This window comes from Borostomias antarcticus (genome assembly GCF_949987555.1).
Source record: "Borostomias antarcticus genome assembly, chromosome: 14".
Lineage (NCBI taxonomy): Eukaryota > Metazoa > Chordata > Actinopteri > Stomiiformes > Stomiidae > Borostomias > Borostomias antarcticus.
Genome location: NC_140247.1, coordinates 8,330,099 through 8,340,986, shown reverse-complemented (window position 1 = coordinate 8,340,986; position 10,888 = coordinate 8,330,099). Strand labels below are relative to the sequence as shown.

Below are 10,888 nucleotides of genomic sequence, written 5' to 3'. Positions count from 1 at the left end.
TTTGTCATTAATGAGTGTGCGATGAATACTATTCAGAAAAAAATTGTCTTGTTTTTCAAAATGCAGGTGCACAAACAACGCATATTACTGGTGAGAGCATGCATTTGTAAGAATATAAAATACGGTTCTATCTGACAGTCATCTAAAAACTAATTAAAAATACATACATCAAGTAATTACAGTATTAATAGACCTACTGTATATGATTAGAGTGATTACAGCAACATCACACTGCACATAACAGCAAGCCTAGCTGGATTAGTGGGAACTACATCAGTAACAAATCAGCTAGTCTGTCTCTCATAGGTTGTCCACTTCCTCCAGCTGGTGTTCAATGATCAAATCATGACCTTGGAATTTGAAATAGCCGAGAAACTTCTTCTTCTGTAGCATCAGTGGAAACCACAGAATGTCATCAGCCCACATTTGACTGAAGGGTATTTTGTCAGAGTCAAACCACTGGGGCCTCATCTCTATAAATTAAATGAATATAGGTTAGTGAACATAGTTTTAACTGAATATGAATCAAACGTCATATGTAAAAGAAGCATTGTCCCATACTGGTCATTACCATCTGACTCGGTTGGCTCTCCATGGTAAGAGTCAGTCCTGAAAACATGGACGTCAAGCAGTTCTGTTTCTCCAATGAATTCAAACTTGATGTTGCCAATCTTCTCCAGGTTATCCACCGTGAGGCCGCTCTCCTCTTGCAGTTCTCTGTCAGACAATTTCAAATGGAGAATGCAGAAGTTTAAGACGCAAAACAAAGTATATTTTAAGATGTGGATGTGTGTGTAGCAGCCTACCTCCTGGCAGCTTCTTCAATAGTCTCTCCAGGTTGAGCTTTTCCTCCAAAGCCATTCCATTTCCCTGCTCCAAACCCTCTCTTCTTCATCCCTAGCAGCACCCTCCCTGGCTGCACCACCATCACCAGAGTCAGCAGCTTGGAGGTCAGCATTTCACCTGTCAGTCAGACATGGACATGTGGTGGAAGTGACTCAGATGAAGAAATCGTGTATTCCATAAAAAATGCCTTGCAACGTTGTGTGACATTTAGACCGAAAAGAACTGCAACAATAAACAATACCTGTCTTGAATAGGCTCTGTGCACCAGCTCCACTACTTCCTGAAAGGAAGTGGGCATCTTTATTTCCTGTCCTATATGATTGGATGAAGTGATTAATCAGGTATGCGCTGGGTCTGCCTCACACCTGATTAATCACTTAAGCCAATCATATAGGACAGGAAATAAAGATGCCAAGTGACTTTCAGGAAGTAGTGGAGCTGGTGCACAGAGCCAATTACTACCGCAGTACAGTAGGGCACAGCTATGCGATTGAAAAGCACTAAACTATAGAACATACGATAGAAAAACGGCAGTACGTTAAGATACGATAAGACCTATCCATACTTGATAGGTCGGAGAAAAAGTGTTACCTTCTAATGTAGTCGACTGTGAACTGAGGTTACAAAACATAGAAATATAATTCCAAGCAGTTTTGCGTCACCACGTGCTTCCGTATAGGAAGTGCACACGTGAGACAGCGGAAGCTAAACATTGCTGTGTTACATACACATTGGTGGTAGCGACAAACAATGTGGTGCTCATATCTGCAAAAATCCTATTTACATACCTCGATAAGTCTCTTAAAAAAGCCGCATAATCTGAAAGGCAAGAGCATCTCTGATCAGCGTTGGATAATTCGGCAGCTCAAAGATCCCTTTGTCAAGATAGCACATTTACACAACTATCGCTGTAGGAGCGCCTTCAAACTGTTGGAGATTGATGACAAATTCAAAATCTTCAAACCTGGATTCAATGTCATCGACTGTGGCGCTGCACCAGGTGCCTGGAGCCAGGTCGCAGTTCAGAGGGTCAACTCAGATGGGTCTAGTAAGTGTAATTTGTGGCCGGTGATTGCAGTGATTGTGCAGAGGTTTTGAGTTTGGTTATTCAAGATTAGGAATGTGTTGAGGTCGATGGATATCCAGTATGTGCCATCACCGGGACCTGCACTTGTGTGGGATGAAATCTAGGCTACTGGGTGAGAAACCGTTATGGTGAATCATTAGATCAGTAGCCTGAGATAGCTATCACGTGTTGGAAGACAAAGGAAAATATTACCATGAGTGACTTACCCATTTATTCTCTTTACTCTAGACTCAGAAATACACCGGGGCACTGTGGTGGGTATTGATCTACAGCGCATGGTACCTTTGGAAGGAGCCCACTTTCTGTCCAACCATGACTTGACTGACCCTTCCACACACGCCAAGGTGCTTGACCTTCTCCCGGGCCATCAGGCTCATGTCATTTTGAGTGACATGTCACCTAATGCCAGCGGTATCAAGGAGATGGACCATGAGAAACTCATCACCCTGTGTTTGTCATTGATCGACTTGGCAGGGAAGGTTTTATACCCGGGAGGCTCTCTGGTTTGTAAATATTGGGATGGGGCTCTCACACACGAACTCCACAAGAAGCTCTCAACTGTGTTCCATGAAGTTAGAACTGTTAAACCAAAAGCCAGTAGAAAGGAATCTGCAGAAAAGTTTTTCTTGGCTCGACTGTACAGAGGAATGTAGGCCAAACTGTCACCACACTGATACTCAGATTTACAATATGTAATAAAAATCATGATTAACCAAGGTCAACTGTTCCAAATACTGTAGTATGAAAATCGTCATAAAGTACTTATATTTTGACGACTTTCATGCTATGGAGCACTTGACCTTGGTTAATCATTATTTTTATGACATAATGTAAACCTGAGTAACAGTATGGTGACAGTTTTTATTTATTATTACTGTGTTGTAAATGTGTTCAGAAGGGGAGGAAAGCAAGATGCCCTGTGGTTTGATTAGCCACCAGAAGATGGCGCTCTTGAGGTGTCAACAGACCGAAAGCATTAAAGACGCATCTGTAAGCGCAGTCATCCTCCTATCATTAAGGCAGTGCTATACCAACATGAGGGAATATTGATCAAATATGCATTAGTGCCATCATATTCCTTAAAACTACAATGTTGTGTGTTTCACAGTTAATTCTCCATTATCAGTACAGTTTGACGTGTTGGGTGTAAAGTGAATATAAAGTTTGTTTTAAAATCTAGTTTCTAAAATCTAGTCATTTGTAATGCATATAATATGCTCTGCCAGCCATGTAGAAATATGTCATTCTCTCATTATGGATTCATAAAAGAAAAACTAACTGAGTTGATAAAAGAATCACGGACAGCGTGAGGCTTCCCGGGAAGCCTCATTCAGTGAGATGTGTGTGTTATAAACAGCCTTGGGCTCTGCTTCCAGGGTGGAGATACTGGCCGTTTTGCTTCTAGACTGCGATTCCAATTGAGATTCTCCAGCAGATCACTGAGCTGCCTGCCCTGGGATGCAGTGTTGTTCTAGCTGTATTGCTTTGCCTCTCTTTCTCAGGCTTGGGTGCGTTCTCTGATTATCTGGGCCTCAGCGTAGAAACCGCCCTGCTGGTTATGAAGGGAACAAAGCTATTAAAGAGACAGGGTGATGAGATGTGGGGCTGTGATAGATGGAGCATGGGTCACATGTGAAGAACACAAATGATCCACTAGAATATTCTCTACCACCCTATCATACTGTCTACAAGATGCTCATAAACCTCTTCATTGTAAATTAGATTAACTTTTAATTGCAAATCACAGAATGTACGCACATTCATAGTAAATTTAGTTTCAGATATATCAAGACGACACATCAAGTGCATTTTTCATGTTTCTTGAATTTCAATTTCAGTGAATAAAGCTGTTAATGAGTTACGCTATTGTATATGGCCTATGTTTTACATGTCTCGAAAGTCATACATTTTAAAAGAACTTGGACTGTATCTTAAAATTTGGGTTGGCCAAATTGGTCTTACAAAACATTTACTTTTTACATTGTGCTCAGTAATGTTTTAACATCACCGCTAATGAGTATAAACTGATAAGTATAAACGGATAAGTATAAACTCATACTGGTTTAATTGTATTACATTAATCAACTGTCAAGGCTTAGCCTGAATATTCTACATTAATTTATGCCCTTCAATGACAATATCCTTGAAATCTGATTAAACCTAAAATTGAGTTTGTTTAAGTTGAATTATCCCATGAAATGGAATTTGTAAACCTAATCATGACTGTATTTGCATGCATTGATCCCATCAATGAAACCAATAGTTCACATTAATGCACTAATGGAATCTGCATATTTGCTTTCCTTTGGTGAACCTGTGAGTGATAAGGGATGTACATATGTATAAAAAAGGTACATATAAAAAAAAAAAGAACAAGCCATAGCCTGTGATGGCTGTGATTGTGAACCTATGACCCATTTTTCTGCTTATTACTTGTTCATCATTACGCTTATTAATATTTAGATCACAATTTGATATTATTCTGGTGGTGATGCATATTAAGATTCAATCAAGTTTCATGTAGGGTATCCCTCTCAAAATTGCCCCAGGGATCGGACAAGGAGGAATTGCAGATTAATTAATGTTTGTCTGGACAGCTGCTGGCTTTTATGTAAATATTTTCAATTAACCCCTCAAAAATAATATGCTAGTCATTTGGAGTGACAATCTGCCTTCAGATTTAATTATAGTATGTTCACCTCTTTAATGGTCTTACTTTTGGAAACAAACCTGCATCTCACGAACTATTTTAAGTGACTCGGGCTTTCCTACACTTTCAATGTATTTTAAACTGAAATGTATTCCCCTATGGCTTCTTAATACTGTACTTGCCTCTCCTTGCCCTGACTGAATGAGTTCACTTTCTCTTGTGCAACCAGCCTGCAGGATTGAGATTAGAAACCTCTCTGAGTTTATTGAGGCCAGATGTGAGGTCCAAGTCCCCAAAAAAGATTTTGGTAACCATTTTGTCTAAATGTGCACATCTGGTAATGGTATATCAGTATTCAGGACTCTAAAAGAGGATTTGAAAGTAATGGTAAAATCTGTACCTCACCATTCATTTTCATAGCCTGCATGGTGCCAAAACTATGCTCTTCAAGGATAACATTGAACATTTTCCAAGCATGCCTTAAAATCTTGGGGCAAATTGGACATTGATGCATTCACAGAAGCAGAATAATAACCACTCTCACAGTTGAATGAACTTGAAATCTGTGGGCGATGGTTGTCTTTTTGCCCTCAATACCACGTTCAGTTCACAATGGGAATGGTTTGGCAAACCAACTGACAACAACACTGAGAGACTCACAACTTGAGACTGTAGGGTTCAGGGTGTCCTGGAAGATGTGGAGGGTAAAGTGAGGCATGTGGTTGCATATTCATACCTGTTCAGGCATTATGTAGCCAGGTTAAAATGGGACGTGTTAAAGTGGATCTCTATGAAGTACCTGAAATAAGCCAGAGGATTTCAGGGGATGTTCAAAAATGTCTGTAATTAGAAATGTCTCTTTTTGGCATTAAAGGAAAATGCTCGTTTTTGACAACCTGGACCTTATTTACGACATATTATAAGAAGTTTGACTCACCCAGATCACTTTTGTGTTGTTCGGAGGCCTGTAGAAGAAATTTAAAATCCAGCGCGAGCCAGTATATCCATGTAATGGCGGCGCACGGGGCAAAGGGAATGCAGCTTCTAAAAATCCATTTTCGGCCGCTAAACGGTTGTTTTCATCAATCAGATTGCATGAATCGACAGTAGAGATTCCTCTACGCGAGCCATTCTTTCGGTTTTCAAATACGTGGTCTGTAGCCTCTGTAATATGATCTTTACACGCCTCTCCCCCACTTGCTCCAGCACGCATGCGCACAGGCCAGCGCGCAGACTGGATATTCTCCCTCACATTCTCTGCGCTACGATCGTAGTTGGTGCCGAGAATATTGTCGTCGTCATTCGTCAGCAACAATCCGATCGTAGCGCAGAGAATGTGAGGGAGAATAGCCAGTGTAAAGATCATATTACAGAGGCTACAGACCACGTATTTGAAAACCGAAAGAATGGCTCGCGTAGAGGAATCTCTACTGTCGATTCATGCAATCTGATTGATGAAAACAACCGTTTAGCGGCCGAAAATGGATTTTTAGAAGCTGCATTCCCTTTGCCCCGTGCGCCGCCATTACATGGATATACTGGCTCGCGCTGGATTTTAAATTTCTTCTACAGGCCTCCGAACAACACAAAAGTGATCTGGGTGAGTCAAACTTCTTATAATATGTCGTAAATAAGGTCCAGGTTGTCAAAAACGAGCATTTTCCTTTAATGTGCAAAATAAGACGGGTACAGGAGTACAGTAGTGTTGGTGCAGTAGTGTTGGTGCAGTAGTGTTGGTGCAGTAGTGTTAGTACAGTAGTGTTAGTACAGTAGTGTTAGTGCAGTAGTGTTGGTGCAGTAGTGTTAGTACAGTAGTGTTAGTACAGTAGTGTTAGTGCAGTAGTGTTGGTGCAGTAGTGTTGGTGCAGTAGTGTTGGTGCAGTTGTGTTAGCGCAGTAGTGTTAGTGCAGTAGTGTTAGTACAGTAGTGTTAGTACAGTTGTGTTAGCGCAGTAGTGTTAGTGCAGTAGTGTTAGTGCAGTTGTGTTAGCACAGTAGTGTTAGTACAGTAGTGTTAGTACAGTAGTGTTAGTACAGTTGTGTTAGCGCAGTAGTGTTAGCGCAGTAGTGTTAGTGCAGTAGTGTTAGTGCAGCAGTGTTAGTGCAATAGTGTTAGTGCAGCAGTGTTAGTGCAATAGTGTTAGTGCAATAGTGTTAGTGCAGTAGTGTTAGTGCAGTAGTGTTAGTGCAGTTGTGTGAGTGCAGTAGTGTTAGCGCAGTAGTGTTAGCGCAGTAGTGTTGGCGCAGTAGTGTTGGTGCAGTAGTGTTGGTGCAGTAGTGTTAGCACAGTAGTGTTAGTATAGTAGTGTTGGTGCAGTAGTGTTAGTGCAGCAGTGTTAGTGCAGCAGTGTTAGTGAAGTAGTGTTAGTGCAGTAGTGTTAGTAGTTTTAGTGCAGCAGTGTTAGTAGTGTTAGTGCAGTAGTGTTGGTGCAGTAGTGTTAGTAGTGTTGGTGCAGTAGTGTTAGCGCAGTAGTGTTAGTACAGTAGTGTTAGTAGTGTTGGTGCAGTAGTGTTAGCGCAGTAGTGTTGGTGCAGTAGTGTTAGTACAGTAGTGTTGGTGCAGTAGTGTTAGTGCAGTAGTGTTAGTGCAGTAGTGTTGGTGCAGTAGTGTTAGTGCAGTAGTGTTAGTGCAGTAGTGTTAGTACAGTAGTGTTGATGCAGTAGTGTTGGTGCAGTAGTGTTAGTACAGTAGTGTTGATGCAGTAGTGTTTGTGCAGTAGTGTTAGCGCAGTAGTGTTGGTGCAGTAGTGTTGGTGCAGTAGTGTTAGTGCAGTAGTGTTAGCGCAGTAGTGTTAGCGCAGTAGTGTTAGTGCAGTAGTGTTAGCGCAGTAGTGTGAGTACAGTAGTGTTGGTGCAGTAGTGTTGGTGCAGTAGTGTTAGCGCAGTAGTGTTGGTGCAGTAGTGTTAGTGCAGTAGTGTTAGCGCAGTAGTGTTAGTGCAGTAGTGTTAGCGCAGTAGTGTGAGTACAGTAGTGTTGGTGCAGTAGTGTTGGTGCAGTAGTGTTGGTGCAGTAGTGTTGGTGCAGTAGTGTTAGTGCAGTGTTGGTGCAGTAGTGTTAGCGCAGTAGTGTTAGCACAGTAGTGTTAGTGCAGTAGTGTTAGTGCAGTAGTGTTAGTGCAGTAGTGTTAGTGCAGTAGTGTTGGTGCAGTAGTGTTAGTGCAGTAGTGTTAGTATAGTAGTGTTAGTGCAGTAGTGTTGGTGCAGTAGTGTTAGTATAGTAGTGTTAGTGCAGTAGTGTTGGTGCAGTAGTGTTAGTGCAGTAGTGTTAGTATAGTAGTGTTAGTGCAGTAGTGTTGGTGCAGTAGTGTTGGTGCAGTAGTGTTGGTGCAGTAGTGTTAGTGCAGTAGTGTTACTACAGTAGTGTTGGTGCAGTAGTGTTGGTGCAGTAGTGTTGGTGCAGTAGTGTTAGTGCAGTAGTGTTAGCGCAGTAGTATTGGTGCAGTAGTGTTGGTGCAGTAGTGTTGGTGCAGTAGTGTTGGTGCAGTAGTGTTGGTGCAGTAGTGTTAGTGCAGTAGTGTTAGTGCAGTAGTGTTGGTGCAGTAGTGTTAGTGCAGTAGTGTTAGTGCAGTAGTGTTGGTGCAGTAGTGTTAGTGCAGTAGTGTTGGTGCAGTAGTGTTGGTGCAGTAGTGTTGGTGCAGTAGTGTTGGTGCAGTAGTGTTAGTACAGTAGTGTTGGTGCAGTAGTGTTGGTGCAGTAGTGTTGGTGCAGTAGTGTTAGTACAGTAGTGTTAGTAGTGTTGGTGCAGTAGTGTTAGTAGTGTTAGTACAGTAGTGTTGGTGCAGTAGTGTTGGTGCAGTAGTGTTAGTGCAGTAGTGTTAGTGCAGTAGTGTTGGTGCAGTAGTGTTAGTGCAGTAGTGTTAGTGCAGTAGTGTTGGTGCAGTAGTGTTAGTGCAGTAGTGTTAGTACAGTAGTGTTGGTGCAGTAGTGTTGGTGCAGTAGTGTTGGTGCAGTAGTGTTGGTGCAGTAGTGTTAGTACAGTAGTGTTAGTAGTGTTGGTGCAGTAGTGTTAGTAGTGTTAGTACAGTAGTGTTGGTGCAGTAGTGTTGGTGCAGTAGTGTTGGTGCAGTAGTGTTAGTACAGTAGTGTTGGTGCAGTAGTGTTAGCGCAGTAGTGTTGGTGCAGTAGTGTTAGCACAGTAGTGTTGGTGCAGTAGTGTTGGTGCAGTAGTGTTAGCACAGTAGTGTTGGTGCAGTAGTGTTGGTGCAGTAGTGTTGGTGCAGTAGTGTTGGTGCAGTAGTGTTAGTATAGTAGTGTTAGTACAGTAGTGTTAGTATAGTAGTGTTGGTGCAGTAGTGTTGGTGCAGTAGTGTTGGTGCAGTAGTGTTAGCACAGTAGTGTTGGTGCAGTAGTGTTGGTGCAGTAGTGTTGGTGCAGTAGTGTTAGCACAGTAGTGTTGGTGCAGTAGTGTTAGTGCAGTAGTGTTGGTGCAGTAGTGTTGGTGCAGTAGTGTTAGCACAGTAGTGTTGGTGCAGTAGTGTTGGTGCAGTAGTGTTAGTGCAGTAGTGTTGGTGCAGTGCAGTAGTGTTGGTGCAGTAGTGTTGGTGCAGTAGTGTTAGTGCAGTAGTGTTAGTGCAGTAGTGTTAGTGCAGTAGTGTTAGCGCAGTAGTGTTGGTGCAGTAGTGTTGGTGCAGTAGTGTTAGCGCAGTAGTGTTGGTGCAGTAGTGTTGGTGCAGTAGTGTTGGTGCAGTAGTGTTAGTGCAGTAGTGTTGGTGCAGTAGTGTTAGTGCAGTAGTGTTGGTGCAGTAGTGTTAGTACAGTAGTGTTGGTGCAGTAGTGTTGGTGCAGTAGTGTTGGTGCAGTAGTGTTAGTGCAGTAGTGTTAGTGCAGTAGTGTTAGTACAGTAGTGTTGGTGCAGTAGTGTTAGTGCAGTAGTGTTGGTGCAGTAGTGTTAGTACAGTAGTGTTGGTGCAGTAGTGTTAGTGCAGTAGTGTTAGTGCAGTAGTGTTAGTGCAGTAGTGTTGGTGCAGTAGTGTTGGTGCAGTAGTGTTAGTGCAGTAGTGTTGGTGCAGTAGTGTTGGTGCAGTAGTGTTGGTGCAGTAGTGTTAGTGCAGTAGTGTTAGTGCAGTAGTGTTAGTGCAGTAGTGTTGGTGCAGTAGTGTTGGTGCAGTAGTGTTAGTGCAGTAGTGTTGGTGCAGTAGAGTTAGTACAGTAGTGTTAGTGCAGTAGTGTTAGCGCAGTAGTGTTGGTGCAGTAGTGTTAGTGCAGTAGTGTTAGTACAGTAGTGTTAGCGCAGTAGTGTTGGTGCAGTAGTGTTAGTGCAGTAGTGTTGGTGCAGTAGTGTTAGTGCAGTAGTGTTAGCGCAGTAGTGTTAGCACAGTAGTGTTGGTGCAGTAGTGTTAGTGCAGTAGTGTTAGCGCAGTAGTGTTGGTGCAGTAGTGTTAGTGCAGTAGTGTTAGCACAGTAGTTTTGGTGCAGTAGTGTTAGCGCAGTAGTGTTGGTGCAGTAGTGTTAGTACAGTAGTGTTGGTGCAGTAGTGTTAGCGCAGTAGTGTTGGTGCAGTAGTGTTAGTGCAGTAGTGTTAGCGCAGTAGTGTTGGTGCAGTAGAGTTAGTACAGTAGTGTTAGTGCAGTAGTGTTAGCGCAGTAGTGTTGGTGCAGTAGTGTTAGTGCAGTAGTGTTGGTGCAGTAGTGTTAGCACAGTAGTGTTGGTGCAGTAGTGTTAGTGCAGTAGTGTTGGTGCAGTAGTGTTAGCGCAGTAGTGTTGGTGCAGTAGAGTTAGTACAGTAGTGTTAGTGCAGTAGTGTTAGCGCAGTAGTGTTGGTGCAGTAGTGTTAGTGCAGTAGTGTTGGTGCAGTAGTGTTAGCACAGTAGTGTTGGTGCAGTAGTGTTAGTGCAGTAGTGTTGGTGCAGTAGTGTTAGCGCAGTAGTGTTAGTGCAGTAGTGTTAGTACAGTAGTGTTAGTGCAGTAGTGTTGGTGCAGTAGTGTTAGCGCAGTAGTGTTGGTGCAGTAGTGTTAGCACAGTAGTGTTGGTGCAGTAGTGTTAGCACAGTAGTGTTGGTGCAGTAGTGTTAGTGCAGTAGTGTTAGCGCAGTAGTGTTGGTGCAGTAGTGTTGGTGCAGTAGTGTTAGCGCAGTAGTGTTGGTGCAGTAGTGTTGGTGCAGTAGAGTTAGGTCAGGTGACCGTTCAGCTCATCAGTCTTGGGGAGGAGAAGGTAGAAGGGTGGAGGAAGAGAGATGTTTGTTTCCCTCTTAATGACAGGTTGAAACATCCATGTACCGTGTCTAATGGTTATCCATATGTTACTGGAGCCCACTGGAATTTTCGGTTTTAATTGCATGACGTTTTGACAGAATAACCTACAACCCT

The 10,888-nt window shown here is 42.7% G+C and overlaps 2 protein-coding genes across 2 annotated transcripts; one reads left to right on the top strand and one right to left on the bottom strand.

Moving 5' to 3' along the window:
• Positions 1–196: 196 nt before the first annotated feature.
• Positions 197–1,076, bottom strand: nudt1 (nudix (nucleoside diphosphate linked moiety X)-type motif 1). The gene is made up of 3 exons (XM_084448356.1): positions 807–1,076; positions 572–717; positions 197–473 (listed from the first exon to the last, which is right to left on the bottom strand). The coding sequence occupies exons 1-3, from the start codon at positions 956–958 to the stop codon at positions 301–303; spliced, it is 471 nt and encodes a 156-aa protein (XP_084304482.1). The 5' UTR covers positions 959–1,076; the 3' UTR covers positions 197–300.
• A 520-nt stretch (positions 1,077–1,596) lies between these two features.
• Positions 1,597–2,586, top strand: mrm2 (mitochondrial rRNA methyltransferase 2; the record flags this gene model as incomplete). Its single annotated transcript, XM_084448713.1, has 2 exons — positions 1,597–1,894; positions 2,162–2,586. The coding sequence occupies 2 exons, from the start codon at positions 1,597–1,599 to the stop codon at positions 2,584–2,586; spliced, it is 723 nt and encodes a 240-aa protein (XP_084304839.1).
• Positions 2,587–10,888: the final 8,302 nt, after the last annotated feature.